Here is a 17,879-nt window from a genome sequence, read left to right on the forward strand (position 1 = left end):
TCTCTCATAATCCTTTGTATTTCTGCAGTGTCAGTTGTTACTTCTCCTTTTTCATTTCTAATTCTATTGATTTGAGTCTTCTCCCTTTTTTTCTTGATGAGTCTGCCTAATGGTTTCTCAATTTTATCTTCTCAAAGAAGCAGCTTTTAGTTTTATTGATCTTTGCTATTGTTTCTTTCATTTCTTTTTCATTTATTTCTGATCTGATCTTTATGATTTCTTTCCTTCTGCTAACTTTGGGGGGTTTTTTTTGTTTTTTTTTTTTTGCGGTACACGGGCCTCTCACCGCTGCGGCCTCTCCCGCTGTGGAGCACAGGCTCCGGAAGCGCGGGCCTAGCGGCCGTGGCCCACGGGCCCAGCCACTCCGCGGCACGCGGGATCCTCCTGGACCGGGGCACGAACCCGCGCCCCCCCACCCCCATCGTCAGGCGGACTCCCAACCACTGCACCACCAGGGAAGCCCTTGGGGGTTTTTTTGTTCTTTCTCTAGTTGCTTTAGGTGTAAGGCTAGGTTGTTTATTTGAGATGTTTCTTGTTTCTTGAGGTAGGATTGTATTGCTATAAACTTCCCTCTTAGAACTGCTTTTGCTGCCTCCCATAGGTTTTGGGTCATCATGTTTTCATTGTCATTTGTTTCTAGGTATTTTTTTATTTCCTCTTTGATTTCTTCAGTGATCTCTTGGTTATTAACCAGTGTATTGTTTAGCCTCCATGTGTTTGTATTTTTTACAGATTTTTTCCTGTAATTGATATCATTCCTTAATCTGTGATCCATCTTCTGCCTGGTGGTAATCAGCTGTTTATTCCAAGAAGTGTGTTACCACCTCTTATTTTGCTGATTGCAAAGTGATAAGTTAAAAAAAAAAGTATTACTGACCAAATTTTTAAGTGTATATGTTTCTTATTACTATTTAACTCATAGACTTAGTAATTTAATTAAACATACCTTTTAATTATTTTTTCAAAATCCATTAATTCTTTTTTCTTTTTAATTTTTGAATTTTATTTTATTTATTTTTTTATACAGCAGGTTCTTATTAGTCATCAATTTTATACACATCAGTGTATACATGTCAATTCCAATCGCCCAATTCATCATATCTTTTAATTATTTTTTCAAAATCCATTAATTCTTGTATCAAGTAAATTCATGCGTCTGCAGAACTGTTGAAGGGTAAATATTTTATTTGTGCAGACTTTTCTAATACAGTTATATTTTATACAAAGTTTACTCTGTTTTCACTCTGGAAGCAAGTTAATCAGCTGAGACATTAAAATAGTGTTATTTGAAGATAATACATTGTACATCAAGTACAATGATGGGCCTGGCCACAGTAAGCTTAAAGTACCTTTCCCTGAAGAAAAGTTGCTCTCTATAAAATTATTTGTTTTATTCTCTAGTCCTTAGGTAATTTCATCCTAAGGTAATTTCATCCTTAGGTAATTTCATGCCCTAAGTTTGGGGCAGAGAATAGTAATATTAAAAGATGAAAGATATTTTGCATCTTTAGGTTCTTTTCTTCTTTATTACAAAAGACAATGTGAGGTGAAAGATAAAGTTCAAAATAGTTTTGAAGAAAAAGATGACTTTGGAAATTCCTTGTCCCTAAGTGGGAAAGATTTAAAGGAGCAGAGAGCATGCAAAACTGACTATTCATATTTCTGATACTACTCAATTCTCACCTGGATTGGTACTGACCAAAAGATAGATAATGTTAAGATTAAATAGTATCCATAGCAGAGTGGATATTTAAATGTTGGATGGAGTTTCTCTCTTAAATATTCTTCAGTGGATTGGCCAAATGAAGTTGAACTTGCTCTTATTTCTGATGATAGATTAGGTAGAACAAAATAGAGAAGTTTGCAGTGCTCTTAGAATGTAAGACAAAACAAAACAAAACTGTAAATCTAGTGCCTTTAAGTCAGTCCACACTGAGTTAGGGCATTTTGTAGGTCACTTTACCTTTTGAAGTTATAAAAAGAGCCCTTCGAAAGGAATATCTTCCCAAGGATGACATTAGACCCATAATTCTAGCCTGAGATTTAAGAGATAATGATATTCATTGAGTTATTCAGTAGAATGCTGCTATACTCTATGATAGGCCATGTTTCCCTGTATTCTAAACAAAATGTGATGGATGGTGAGCACTAGATAGGTTTCTTCCATTGATGAATAGGTTTCTTCCATTGATACTTACAGTGAATACCTAAGACTTTGCTCATCTAACTGATTTAATTAAACTAGATGACCTCAGTTATCCTTTCAAACTTCTCTATTAAATCCTTCCTGAAACAAATGCAAATTTGATTGAAAAATAGAATTTCTAGTTTTCATTATGTAACAGTACCTTCCAGAAGCCACTTGAAATTTAGACTTCACTTTAGTACAGATTCATGGTCCTTGGGAAGAGCAGATCAAATCTGTAGGCAACAGTTGGTGAGCTCAGCTCAGCCTGTGTAAGCTAGAAATTTCTGACTCTCGTGCCAGGATTGTAAAAATAGAGTAGAAACTTGCAATGAAGAATTCTATAATCAGTTATATTTATTCTAGCAAATTCAGAGGGGTATGTGTGTTGTGTATGCACATCTTAGATGATGGAATGTTAACCAATGATATGTGATGATTTAAATATGCTAATATAACTTTTTGGATGTTTCTTGGCCAGAGGCAGTGAGGTGCACAGCTCTGCAACTCTTTGAGGCTTATATAAGCCCATTGAACATCTGTAGAGAGTCCATATATTTACACTTCATAGAAGAGCCAATTCCATTTTGAACTCCATGTAGAAAAAAATTCCCTTTTATTTACAATGCCAAATCTGTTCTTTCAGGACTCTACTGCATAGATTTCACAGGCTTTGTAGAAATAAAGTTGAATAATTTTTGTAAAAGTCCCTCCTAAAAATTTGTCTTGCAAATGATTAGCTTTTGGTTTGATGTATAACATGTAAAAGTATTTGGAAACACACTGTATTTTCCCTTTTTTAACAGGTATAAGTCAAATGAAGATTATGTATATGTCAGAGGACGTGGACGTGGAAAGTACATTTGTGAAGAATGTGGGATTCGCTGTAAGAAACCGAGCATGCTCAAAAAGCATATCCGCACTCATACTGATGTCCGGCCTTATGTATGCAAGTTATGTAATTTTGCCTTCAAAACAAAAGGTACAGGTCTGATTTTTTTTTTTTTTTAGAGGAAAAACACTTTTTTTAATGGCTGCTCCAGATTCTGAATACTATTTTATAACTGTCCTCGACAATTAGTTGGTTTTCTTTGTGAAAATGTGACCCCACAAAATGTATTTTCCTCTTCATGTTAAGTGGTCTGAGGATGTACATGAGACAGTGAGGCTCCTTTTATGACCTAAGTAAGAGCTACAGACTTAGGTCCAGGCTAGTTGTCTCGAAGGAAGTGGCTAAGAATTGCCTGGATAGCTATTACCTCATGTTGGAAATGTTATGTGGTCTAGAGAATCTTTGCACCAGTATTGAAATACTGCAGGGAGATAATCCATGCCATGGCATTAGAAAAGCAAGGCAGCAGCCGGAAAGAAAACATGTGCCCATGGTCAGTTTCAAGATTATAAATGATGTAGAGACCTGCAGACTCCCCGGTGGGCCCCTCCATCCACACTTGCATTAATTATGCATAGAAATTTGATAGCTTGTATTCTGTGTATTTATCAGCACAGAGACAATTTCTTACTCTCAGGCTATGGCTATTAATCTCATAAAACTCAGACTTGCCTTGAAATGATATTCTCTTTTTTAAAAAAAAATCTGTTTTTAGAAGGTAGATTTATATGAAAATATTTTATACTAAAAGGTTGCTTCAATTATATTTCTATCATTTTATAAAATTATGAAGATGTTTATAAACCCAGTGTTCTCAGAATACAAACAGTAGTGAATTAGAGGTGGATGACTTCTGTAGAAGTATGTGTTACTACTTACTGTAGAAGTACTAATGGATCCTCTAGACACACCCTCACTAACCTCACACTAACATTTTCCAATGTTTTAACTTTAGATTTGCATGCCAATTAATATGCTCCACTACTCATCAAGAAAAATAAATATCAAATAAAATAATCTTTGGTAGAGAAATGTGTATCTATTTTCTCTTATACACAAAATCCTAAATTGTCTTTATTGGTTTGTCAGAAGTAAAAAATGTGTAGCCTCTCGACGTATCTGTTTCTTCTTTATTAGAAAGATATTTATATTATAAGTATGCCTCTTTGTAAGCCAGAAAGAGGGGGAGGGAGTGTTCATTTGCATTTCAAAGGAGGTAAACATAAGGTCCTTTAAATACCATCCACTTTTGCACAATCAAGACCTTTTATGTAGAACTTCACTGAGAGACTCCCTAGGACATAAGAAAATATAAACTTTGGTTTTAGGAAATACTGCAAATCCGCCAGTCATTACAACTGATATTCCCTGGGCATATGAGTTAACTGTAGGTATAGCTGCATGAAACACTGCGTGAAGAAACATCACATAGCTATTTCTTTTTTCCCAAATTAAATTTGGCTTTGAACCATTGTCTTGGAGTTTTAGCAGGAAATAATTTATTCTTGGTCATTACTGGACTTTCCTTGTCACCCTTCGGGAAAGTACAAATGTCTTGGAATCTTAAAAAGAGCAGATCATCCTGGGAAACCCCTCGCCAGTTTTCACTTCCGGTACTTGAAACGAGTGAAAAGAAAAATATAGGAGAAGAAACACATACTAAGATTTAAATAAACTATCTTGACATACTAACATCTACATATGTCCACATACTCAAATCACTTGCATCCTTACAGAAGCAGATGATTTCCATTAATTTATAGATATATTTAATTAATTTACAGATTTTAGAATTCTTGATAATATATCTGTAAAAATTTTTTAGATCTTTAGAAAAATTGTAGATATAATTTTTTTGATAAAAAAGAGCAGTAAGGGCCAGGACATATTTCTATGTTTGGAGTTATCAAAATACCACATAAAATTTATAGGTATATAAGCAATAAGCCAAACGTTAAGTAAAAAATAAAGTAATATAAATAAAATAATAAACAACAGTGCCCCAGTTTAGAGTTGTGGCTCATATATTACATTAATAATAAGCTAAACACTCCTACAAGGGGAATAAACTATTTCAGCAGGCTGGTTTCCATCTAGATTCAATGAGCCTACTCTTAAAAATAAAGCATTTGCTGCTATGTTACTAAAGCAGCGTCAAAGCGCAAAGATAATAATATGGCCCTTACAACTGAATTACTTCCTGGATCTCTTTTGATAAGTTATATATATGACATGGAATAATATATATATAATTTCATAGATCCTAAATCAAAGGTGATTGGATCAGTGTTTTCATAATTTCTCACATTCCATATAGCAATTATGTAAATCTATAGAAACACACATATGTACTTAGGTACACGTATAACTGTGTAGTCAACTCTTCATATCTGTGAATGCTGAACCTGCGGATATGGAGGGCCAATTGTACTACACCATTTTACATAAGGGACAATTGTATATGTCTTATCATCATCATAATACATATTTGACATAAAATTCTTTCTTTTTTCGTAGAACAGTGGGAGTTTCAAGATAAATAAGAAAGGAATTTTGCTGCTCCAGAACTTTAGAAGCTGCTGTCATAAACTTTGCTGATATATGCCAGATGGATAGATGCTAAATACTGAGACTAATGCTTCCTATAAGTAGTTAGCTAAGTATTTGTATGGATCTTTGAATTCATTTACAGGATTGGCCCCAACATTAGTTTGCATATATTTTTTCTTCTGACAAGTGAGGATCCTGTGAGTTTAATCTATATCTGATCAATGCCAGAAGGTCTGGGGTCCGGTGGATGTGTTGATGACAATATTTCATTCTGAAGTTGCTCAGAGAGGTGTGACCCAGCTTGTGCCATCCTGGCTATATGGAGTCCAAGAAGGTGGGCCCAACTGGGCCAAAGATATTAGATCCCTTCTCAGCCAGGAAAGCCTGGGATTCCCAGTTGTACTTGAGCCTACTCTTGAAAAGCTGTGACCCTAGACTTCGACAAGTCTTCTAGAATGCAGAAAACCTGGGATTGGGCTGAAGCTGTCTGGGGTTAATATCTTCAGAAGCCAAATTTTTCCTCTTAAGTTTGAGACAAGGGGCAAGGGCTAGAAACAAATCTTTGTTATGTCTCAAGTCAGTTCATTTCATACTGAATTTTGCAGCAATCATCACATTTTGGTAACCAATTAATTGCTCTTTTTTTGGCTGTATTTTCCAGGAAACCTAACGAAGCATATGAAATCTAAAGCACACATGAAGAAATGCCTGGAATTGGGGGTCTCAATGACATCAGTGGATGATACTGAAACCGAGGAAGCAGGTATTTCATACTTTAGTTGACTGAACTCTTTACTGTGCATGCTGGAGCTTTGTGGCCAAGGTGGTAAAATAAATTTAGGTATTTAAGTTACTGATCACATTTCATTTTACTAAATACTAAATATAGAAAAGAAGTCTGACACATTGAATTGCTTGAAACTTACTGAGAAGAAATGCATTTCAGTTCTGGCTGAGGAGGTGGAAAGGACTTACTATGGAAATACTTCTATCTAGAACCATAAAGGAGATCTAATTGCACTTAAGTTGTGATGGTGATTTAAAGTTTATGAAACTTTTTGGGAAACTTGAAAAGCATTTTGTCTTATTTTTCCTATTAAGAGGAAATCTAATACCAAAAATAATCCATCACTAACCTCAATAGAAAACCTGAGGGTCAGCTGGGCCTCGTGAGGTCTTATACCTGTAGAGAGAAGTCTTGTTCCTCTTTTTCCTCTAATACCATCATTACCAAAATTACATACCCATTTATTGAGGGTTTTCTATGAGTGGTATGATGGCTGAGTTATAAGGTCCTACTATGGAGTCCGTATTACAGGGTGGAGATGAAATCAGATAGGTACATAAAAAAAAACAAGAACCAATCTAGAGTCACAGAGGTATGTGCCCATGTGTGTTATAGGACTTCAGAGATAGGACTGTCTCTGAGGGCTGGAGGGTTGAGAAAAGCTTTTGGAAAGAGATGGGGCCTAAATTAGCTCCTAACCTTCATGTTTGAATCTTGATCTTCACTCACTTTGTTCAATTGCTTCAGAAACGATGGAAGATTTGCACAAAGCGGCTGAGAAGCATAGCATGTCCAGCATTTCAACTGATCATCAGTTCTCAGATGCTGAAGAATCGGATGGTGAGGATGGAGATGATAATGATGATGATGATGAAGATGATGATGACTTTGATGACCAAGGAGATTTGACACCAAAAACAAGGTCAAGAAGCACCAGTCCCCAGCCTCCTAGATTCTCCTCCTTACCTGTGAATGTTGGCGCCGTGCCCCATGGGGTTCCTTCTGATAGCTCCCTGGGGCATTCTTCATTGATCAGCTATTTGGTTACTTTGCCAAGTATTCAGGTTACTCAGCTTATGACACCAAGTGACTCATGTGAAGATACTCCAATGACAGAATACCAGAGGTTATTCCAGAGCAAAAGTACAGACTCAGAACCAGACAAAGACAGGTTAGACATCCCTAGTTGTATGGATGAAGAATGCATGCTGTCTTCAGAGCCGAGTTCCTCCCCAAGGGACTTCTCACCCTCCAGCCACCATTCCTCACCAGGATATGATTCTTCACCCTGTCGAGATAATTCACCAAAGAGGTATCTGATACCCAAAGGAGATTTGTCGCCCAGAAGACATTTATCACCTAGGAGAGATGTGTCACCCATGAGACATCTTTCACCAAGAAAGGAAGCTGCCTTGAGAAGAGAGATATCACAAAGAGATGTTTCACCAAGAAGGCATCTGTCCCCAAGGAGGCCAGTGTCACCTGGGAAAGAGATCACGGCCAGAAGAGACCTCTCTCCCAGAAGAGAGAGAAGATACATGACCACCATAAGAGCACCATCTCCCAGAAGGGCTTTATACCACAACCCACCGTTGTCCATGGGACAGTATTTGCAAGCAGAGCCAATTGTATTGGGGCCTCCTGTGAGTATAATTAGCTTTCTCTTTCTAATATATAAGTCTAAGCACATTGGAGTCTCTTGATGACACACTAGTGTGAAATGTATTATGACATGGGTCTCTCTCATGGGGAGGAGTAAACTTGGTTACTGAAAATAGAAGGAAGACATTTTTATTGCATGCTGTTGTCAGTAACATGTCTGTGGTATTATCCCAAGTGTAGTATTACATCAGGGAAGAGCATTTCCAGCTGGTAACAGGGGAGGTCTTTCTAAATGCTTTCTAAGCCTAACTCATTATTGACAGGAGTTGAAACCTTTGCGTGAGTAGAAAAGGTGAAGTCTTTGGAATAGCATGGCTGCCTAGACAGACATTTTCAGGGACATTTAGGTGTCATTTATGTAACTCTTTGCCAGGTAAGGATTCTGATTCAGGCATTAGCATTGACTTTCAATCAAAAAAAATATTTTAAAATAAACTCATTATTTTGCCCACAGTGAGTGGACATGTGAAACCAGTGAGGGATTGGAAGAGGGGAGAATGAACCCCTTGGTATGTTTATAAATGAAAGGCATGAACATGTATGCTTTTCTTCCTGGTACCACCACTTCCTGCTACTGAGTGCCCTTGTAAAGTGAGATCTTGAGCCCACAGAGAATGGGGAGTTGGGAAAGCTAAGGGAGAAAGCATCAGAGGCGATTTCTATGGTATGCCCTCATTGTAGATTAAGATAACAACAGCAGCAATCATGGATGAAATTTAGGCAGTAGGCTTACGCAAAACCATAGAAAAGCACCTGCCCTGCCTCATTCCACCAGTGTGGTAGACCTTGATGTCTCTTTCAGCTTGTGTAGGGTTTTAAAAAATGAATGAAGCAGGCACCTAGTGTAGACAGAGAAATGATACCTGTGGAGTTTGGTCACTTTCAGTGTGCTTTTTGTTTCCTGGGCTCTATTCTTTGCCATTGTCTTTTTGCTCTGGATTTCCATCATGTGTGTCAGCACTGTCCTTCACAGCCAAAGGAAGCACTACCAGCTCCCAGCTCTGCCGTCTTATCATTGCCCTAGTGGTCACCTTCCTCCCTCTCATCACCTTTTCACCACCCTGAATTATATGCTTAGGTTGTCATTTTTGAACTTTAGGAAAACTCCCTGCTGCATTCCACTCCCCTGCCCACAGCACCCTCTGTTTACAAGCCCGCCACCAGCTTAGTCTTCATGGTTCAATTACTGCAGAAACATGTGTAGCTATCAGGACTATTTGTAACTATTTGTCAAACAAATAAATTAGCAAGCTAAGAAAAAGAGGGACATTTCCACAGGTTTTCTTGTATCTTGGTGGTGCTAAGTAGACAGCAGGGCTCTTCTGAAGTTCATGCTATTGCAGCATGAATAGAATGAGAAATCCCTCCGATACCAGGATACCACATCCAGGGTGTAAAATGCTTTTTCTGATATAGACCCAATGATGCTGGTGAAGTGTGTGAGATGAGGCTCTCCTGTTCCTGATCAACTACAGCCACAAAAAATAACCCTTTGGTGCCAACACACGATTGTTATTAAAAAATAATAGCAACTCGCAGCTAACTTGGGCAAAGGAAGTGAAGGAGTAGACTGAAGGACTTCATCGAATTTTTGGATCTATGGCCAGAAGGTTGTTGTTGGAAGGAAATTGGTTTTTATTAGTCATTGAGTTTGCACCCGTGTTTTTTTTTTAATACCAGTTCACCTGGATACTTACTAGAATTGTTGAACTTTACCATTTATGAAGCCCAACTGTTGAGCCTTTGGTCTATTACCCAGTTTAATTCTCTGTAGAGAATTCCTAGCAGGCTGCTTTGTTCATGCAATAGAAAGGAATAGACCTTGGAATCCTCCCTGAGGATCCTCCCCAAGCAGAGACACTTGGTCTCAAACGCTTCCCGTGTGATGCTTTACCACACCTTTCTGGAGGGGCTGCAGAGGGTTTTCATCTTTCTATGATGTATGGACAAGATTTTCATTGCCAGAGCAAACAAGAATCAATGATCTTATGAGAAGTACGTCTCCCGATTGCTGTAGTAGATGAGTGCTTCCCCCTCTCTAAATAATGTATGAAGGTATTAAATTGGAATAACCCTAAAAATAATTCTTTTTGATGGAAATTCTATTAGCAATACCTTGTTGTTTAACATTGACCAAGGGCTCACAGGGCAGTGACTGTGGCCTGAAAGGACCTTGTAGTCCAGTGTGGCATGCTCATTACCTGGTTCAGTCTGGAGTGGTGGGTCCCAGGGAGCAGGTTTGGAGGAGGTGATATGCAGTCACTGAGATTCTAGTATCCCGCTGTTTCCTCCCTAATGCCCTCCAGTTAGTGTTAATTTTAAGAGAGATGATAGATAGGTAGATATATGGTACATAGAAAGGTAGATAGATAAACAATAGAAAGGGAAAGAGAGGGAGGAAGGAAGAGAGGAAGAGAGAAAAGAGTTTTTTATTCATTCATTCAGTAAATATTTTTTGAGGGTTTATCATATGTGGCTCAAGGATGATGATGAAAAAATTGTACAGTTTCTGGCCTCATCTTTTTTAAACAAAAAATTTTCCTTTTCTATTTTTAAAGTTTTGGTAGATAGATAGCAAGGAGACAAAGAAAGTGTGTCCTGGTCCTTGGTACAGAGTGTCCGTGAACATTGTCTAGCAAAAGTGTCGTCCTATGGTTCCGTCCCTTGCTCTCTGTGTGATCTTGAGCAAGTCAATTAACCTCTTGGCCACAGTTTCTTAATCTGTTTGTGGCAGTCGGGGCTGGGCCAAGCAGATTCCTGTCCTTGAAAGAACTTGCCATTCAGCTGTAAGGAATGCAGTGAGCTGACAGTCTCCAGCTGTTCATACCTTCAGGCTAGGCCTCCATTTTCAAGCCATGGCCAAGTTCTCCCCTGCAGCCCCCAGTCAATGGCTGAGCCTGGATCAGCCCCAGCTGACCACCTGCTTCCTCTTCCCATTACCTTCACATACATTAACTCCCCACTCCCCCATCACCACCCCCAGCTGAACCTCTTGCACCCCTACCTCCTTCTGAGCCTTTGCTTCCAGAGGACCTACTGACACTGTTGAAAAGAAGAGTGGGGTAAATATCTGGTACATGGGGTATATGTATAGCTATACACACACATATGCATGCACTTGACACAACCCACACATGCATTCATTATTCATCTTTCCGTATCGAGATTTTTTTAAGTAAAATGGGAGTGTGTTCACGATATTACAATGATAAGGTCCAAGTTATGAGAATAGTGTTGCAAATGGAGTAAAAATTAGAGTAGAAAAATCTTCTTGAGAGTTTATTTGGAGGGTGAAGAAAGGGTCAATTCAAGGACAAAGGATATGTGGGAAAGCCTGGCAGTATTTGGAGCCACGGAAGTGGTTACATGATGGGAATTGTCCTTGTGCACTTGCTTCTGTGACTGTAACCATTTAATTCCTGGTCAGTAAAGGTCTGACTATAACACTTTTACTCTTAACACAAAATTCTATTGGCTTTTGAACATATTGAATACCTCCTATTTTTAGAGGACAGTTCATCACTCCCTTTGTTAGACTTGATTCAGAGATCTCATGAAATGGGACAGCTGTGTCTCTGGCTGCCTCACAGACCCCCATTCTGGTTAGGTGTATGCAGTGGGCATCACAGAATAGCAATCAAAAGCAAAATGGAAAAATAGCCAAGCTACATTTTGTTTTAAACTTTGAATCTGTGATAATCGTGATTAAAAGAAGATTCATTTGGTTGTCTTCAAAGGTCATTATTGTAGGCATTGTGTTCTTCCACCTTACGTGGTGATGGATGAAGGAAACATGCCTTTTTTCTAAACCAAAGCAAGTACAAGAGGGATTTTGGTTTTGGTAGCATTTAAATGGTTCTTTCTCATACCATAAAATTCTCCCCTTACGTAGCTTATGAGATGCTTGTGGTTATAGGGTTGATGATTACATGATTTCTCCTGCACTTTCAGCACAAGTCATTTGTTTTTGGCTTGAATAAGGTGAAGCCCAGAACAGGGTTAGGGCCAAGCATGGTACAGAGTAGCAGAGACGATGTATAACTTATCATTCTTGAGCTGGTCTCACGATCCAAATAGAACTGGATGAATCATTAATGGTATAGAGCATATATTGAATTTTAGAACTGAAACATCCTTGAAATGAGTTAGAACATTTTTTGGTCTCTCCTGATTACTACCATATTTGACACATTTGTATCTCTCTGATTTTAAGTTCTTATAAAAATAAAAATACAGTGAGTCTCTTTTAGATGACGATTCATTAAAAGAATGAATCTCAGTAACTGAAACCTCATCATCTCATTAAAACCTGATAATCTCCACAGTGTAAGTTGGGTTTTGCTACAGAAACAATTATACAAAATAAGTTCTCCATTTTCAGGACTCGGACCATAAAATCTGGAATACTGGCCGCCAATTTTAAGTATCTTAATCCATTAATTGCCAAGAAGATATTTAAGTGGAAATAGTAGGATAAACAGAAGAATTAAAACACAATCATCTTTGGTTCCCAGCTGTGTAGTTCAATGTGCGTTGTAACGATTTGAAATATTTAATATTAACTACTTTGATGCATAGTTTCCATTACAAAATTTGGCCTTGAATTAAGATTTGATGGAGAAGCTGGTGCTGATCTTCTGCCTCGATGTCTCCTGAGCAGGAATTTATTCCTTTAGACCAATATCTTGCACATTGGAGTAACCAGTTTGTGTTATCACCACCATTTTGTCATCTGTTTTGTAGAAGACTAAAAAATAAAAAAAGAAAGCTAATTTTCAGGCTTGTCACTCCATTTATATTCATCAACACTTAAGAAAAATATTAAAAATCTGCCCAGTATGTAAACAGATGGTAATCTTTTAACTTCCTTTTGAATTAAAAAATCTATTATTAGTGTTTTTTGGCTCAGTAAAGTTTTTTTGGTAATTATCCATTATTTTCTTTTCATTCCATCTTATGAAAAAAACAGAGCTGGAACGTGTCTCTGTACCTAGTGGAAAACACACTGCATGATTTATTACATTGCTGTTTAACAGCAAATGCAACTTTTCACAGACCCACTGCCTCATTCAAGAATCCTAAAAGACTGCTGAGAAAATCTCTTTTGTCTTGAGAAATAAAAAATGGATAAAAAGATTAGGGAGTCTTCATGTGTCTTGAAAGAATGAGTGAGTGAGTGAATGAATGAAACAGCTTGACCTAAGCATGAAGCGTGATGGGTCCTAAGCGTTGTGCTCTCTGTCTCCCGATGCAGAATTTAAGAAGAGGATTACCTCAGGTTCCTTACTTCAGTCTCTGTGGAGACCAAGAAGGTGCTTATGAACATCCAGGCTCCAGCCTTTTCCCTGAGGGTCCTAATGACTATGTCTTCAGTCATCTTCCGCTCCACTCTCAGCAGCAAGTGCGAGCTCCTATCCCCATGGTGCCAGTTGGTGGGATCCAAATGGTTCACTCCATGCCGCCGGCCCTTTCCGGTTTACACCCTCCACCCACATTGCCTCTGCCAATGGAGGGCTCTGAGGAGAAGAGAGGAGCTTCAAGGGACTCCTTCGCCAAGGATCCCTATGTGGTTCCTAAGCAGCACGAGAAGCAATCTCCTCACGCTCTGCAGTCATCTGGTCCACCTAGCACACCCTCCTCTCCTCGGCTACTGATGAAACAGAGCACTTCAGAAGACAGCCTGAATGCAACAGAGCGGGAACAGGAGGAAAACATACAGACTTGCACAAAAGCCATCGCCTCCCTCCGGATTGCCACAGAAGAGGCCGCTCTGCTGGGGGCAGACCAGCCAGCTCGGGGGCAGGCGCCCCATCAGAAACCCTTGGAAAGTGCACATGTTAGCATTAGACACTTTAGTGGACCTGAGCCAGGTCAGCCCTGTACCTCAGCTACCCACCCCGACTTGCATGATGGTGAAAAGGACAATTTTGGTACATCACAGACTGCATTCGCTCACTCCACGTTTTACAGCAAGAGTTGTCTGGATGACAAACAGTTGGGCTTTCAAGGCAGCAAAGAATTACCCTCAAGCACAGAGGAAGGCAAGGAACCTTCGTCAGAAAAGAGTCAGCTACATTGATCTAAGATGCATGGAGACTTTCATTTCCACATTTTCCCCTTTGTTTTTGTTTTTGTTTTTCTAGAAATAGAGGTAATCAAGTTTATAGCATGCCTGTCCTAAGTTACAGTAGTTTGCTATTATATATACTTTTGTTATATCAAAAGAATTAGGTAAATTAACAAGTCATCATGAGCCTGACCAAAACAAAATTTGAAATTAACCTATTGGGTCTGGTACTTTTAAAATTGTACAGATGTTTGTGCCTTTTCTTTACTTTGCTTATATTCTTATAAGCATTTTTTAGCAGTAATTTGTACATATTTTAGAATTTGTGTATCTGCTTTGTAATAAATGTAATTTCTTTCCTTTTTTGGACACTTGGATCTAAATGATGTAAAGCAAAACAGCATCAATATATATGTGAGGTTGCACTAAAACATATTTTTATATGATTAAAACTGAACAGCTTTTATGTACAGCTCTGATTCTGTAATACTAATATTTATTTACTTTGTTTCATAAATTGTACATTTTTTCTTAATGTTGTGGATTGCTTTTCTATGTGAAGCATGGGATTTACTGTTGCGTAACTAGAACAAAAATGTATATTGTAAACAAGATATTTAAACTAGAGTATCTTATTCTGCACTTATGCATTAGTTTAAAAAAAAGGTAAAGGATGTATCAGTCAGTTCTTAACTCTTGTAAATTTTTTTGTCTCTTGTTTGCTGGATTGACTATAACTTAAGTGCTGATTGTGATTTGAAACTGATAGTACCGTAAAGCATTAAAGTAAACTGTGCTATTGTGAGTTTTTTCAAAGCTTTATAAATCAGTTATAAATAATATTAAAAGTATTTGGTCTTATGTGAACATGTTGATCTATATACTCATCTAAATATATGGGAAAACATTCCACCCCATGTAAATATGTACAAGTGCATCACTGGTACAATTTTATGTAACTCAGTTGGACACTAGGTTGCCACAGACCTATGCTAGGGTGTCTTTAAAAATTAAAGTGACAAAGCACATGGGACTGTGTTGAGCTTGGTTATCGGCCGGCCCGGTGGCTTGGCAGGCAGTGCTGTGCGCTGCCCGTGGAGGAGACCTGGGCTTCGCAATCTCCTTGGTTCTTGCTGCACGAGATGGTGACTGGAACTAAGGCTACTACAGAGGGGTCGCGCTTGGACTGAGGGGTGGGTGTGGAAGCGGGGAAGGGCACGGAGACCTGCTCCCCAGCCCTTCCTGTCAGCCAGTCTGCACGGTAACAGGGTTGGCATCAGCTCTAGGGGAAGCCACTTGACCCTACTGCAGGGGGGAAGAGTGTCACACTCCTGGCTATCTCAGGGGGAACGGAAAAGAAGCTTTCCAGGGAAAAGAACTTGCGGGAGGATAATGTCTTTTGTACATAACATTTAGAATGGGCTTTGGTTAGCGTGGACAGCGGGCAGAGCCTTTGTTTGTAGGTTCAGAAGAAGGGAAGGAAGGGAAGGGGTACAACACATGCGCACACACACACACACACAATCTGGGTTATCTTTGTGCTATATAGTGGATTATAATTCTGTGAAACCAAGTTTGTATATTGAATTACATTAAGGAGTGTTCTTTAAAAAGAGAAATAAATATACGATTACATGCTTGAGGTGTCTAGTTTTTATGTGTTGTTTTACATTTTAATTTCCCAATTTTGTTGCTGCAGAAATTTTGAGGCTACCAACATACCATCTGTGCTTTTAATTGCTAGGCTCTGCCTCTCCCGAGGCGTGCAGAGTATGAACGCTTTCAACATGTGAGAAGGCAGTCATTGGCTTCCATATGTCATCTGATTAGAACAGAGAGTGGTCAACACAGTGCGAACTCTAGAAATGGGGTCCTCAGAACCTGGGCATGGGAATGGGTATCTGAAAAAAGTCATGAATAAATCAAATGATCATTTCCCCTTCTGCTTCCCTCTCAGTATGCATACATGTCTGAGATTCCCCCAGTGGGGAAAGCTCTTTATTTTTGCTGAGGTGACTGAAGGTAAAAACCACTGAAACAAATACACCATAAAATATCCAGAAATCATAGTTCTTTCATTACAAAAAAGTAGAACCTTTTTAATAATGGAAATAGCTCATTAAAGGTCAAACTCTTATCAGTATTTTCATTCCAAAAATCTCAAATTGGTGGATTTACAACTTGCCTATTATGTTTTATGAGCCAGACTGTCCTTTTAAAACGGTGTTTTACAAAGGTGAATTAAAGGCCACCACAGCTAGCCTAATATCTGTCTCTCACAGAGAATAATCCTTGCAACATTTAGTTGCATAGGGTGATTTGTGTGTTTTACTCCTCACTGGGGGGTGTGTGTGTGCATGTGTGTGTGTGTGTGTGTGAGATCCCTGGCCAAATCAAATACTCTTCTTCTTCCTCTATCTAACTCATTTCATGTATTCACTTGTTCATAAAACAGTTTTTGAATGCCTACTATGAACTGGGTACTATAATTGACATTTAGGATGAATAAGAGAGTATTCCTGCCATCAAGGAGCTCAAATAAAGAGGAGGGATGTATATGTGAGTAAATATATACAGTATGCTGTTAGTGCTAAAATAATGGCGCATTTGGTGTGTTTTGCAATCACAAAGGAGAGAGCAACCACCCTGCTGAGAATGAAAGGAAGCATGGAGCAGGCTTCACTGCAGAAGTGGCCCTGGAACGGTTACAGATCAGGGTTCTTGGCCTTCTTAATCAATGGAAATTGATCAGAGGCCAGACAAGAAATTAAGGCAGGCCTTCTTAATCAATGGAAATTGATCAGAGGCCAGACAAGAAATTCAGGCAAGGCTTTATTGGGGCCCCTGCTGCAGCAGGGGGGAGCAAGAACAAGCAACAACAAGCAACAGGTTCCCTTGCTTGCCTGCTCACTGACGGGGAATGAGCTGGTTCCTTATATGGGGTGAGGGTACGTGCAGGTCCAGGGGTCGGGCTGGAGTGATGACTCAGGTGGTTTGCTCCCCCCTTTGGTGGTGTTGTGTGCAGGGGGCATGTGCAATACCCTGCTTTTGCTCCCGGCTCTTCAGAAGTGGCCGTTGGTCTTTTATTTTTTTTTTTTTTGAATTTTTGAATTTTATTTGATTAATTTTTTTAAACAGCAGGTTCTTATTAGTCATCCAGTTTATACACATCAGTGTATACATGTCAATCCCAATCTCCCAATTCATCCCACCACCACCCCACCCTGCCACCACTTTCCCCCCTTGGTGTCCATATGTTGGTTCTCTACATCTGTGTCTATTTCCACCTTGCAAACCTGTTCATCTGTACCATTTTTCTAGGTTCCACATATATGCGTTAATATACGATATTTATTTTTCTCTTTCTGACTTACTTCACTCTGTATGACAGTCCCTAGATGCACCCACATCTCTACAAATGACCCAATTTCATTCCTTTTTATAGCTGAATAATATTCCATTGTATATATGTACCACATCTTCTTTATCCATTTGTCTGTCGATGGGCATTTTGGTTGCTTCCATGACCTGGCTATTGTAAATAGTGTTGCAAAGAACATTGGGGTGCATGTGTCTTTTTGAATTATGGTTTTCTCTGGGTGTATGTCCAGTAGTGGGATTGCTGGGTTGTATGGTAGTTCTATTCTGAGTTTTTTAAGGAACCTCCATACTGCTCTCTATAGTGGCTGTATCAATTTACATTCCCACCAACAGTGCAAGAGGGTTCCCTTTTCTC

General features: G+C 38.9%; 1 protein-coding gene across 1 annotated transcript in view; it reads left to right on the forward strand.

Annotated features, from left to right (window-relative positions):
* Positions 1-15,783, forward strand: part of HIVEP2 (HIVEP zinc finger 2) — a 26,255-nt gene extending 10,472 nt beyond the window's left edge. The window contains exons 3-6 of the mRNA XM_007100861.2: positions 2,992-3,167; positions 6,289-6,390; positions 7,162-8,057; positions 13,331-15,783. Of these exons, the coding sequence (XP_007100923.2) occupies positions 2,992-3,167; positions 6,289-6,390; positions 7,162-8,057; positions 13,331-14,155 (1,999 nt within the window). The 3' untranslated portion in view covers positions 14,156-15,783. The remainder of the gene's footprint in view (positions 1-2,991; positions 3,168-6,288; positions 6,391-7,161; positions 8,058-13,330) is intronic.
* The last annotated feature ends 2,096 nt before the right edge of the window (positions 15,784-17,879 follow it).

This window comes from Physeter macrocephalus, chromosome 10 (genome assembly GCF_002837175.3).
Source record: "Physeter macrocephalus isolate SW-GA chromosome 10, ASM283717v5, whole genome shotgun sequence".
NCBI lineage: Eukaryota > Metazoa > Chordata > Mammalia > Artiodactyla > Physeteridae > Physeter > Physeter macrocephalus.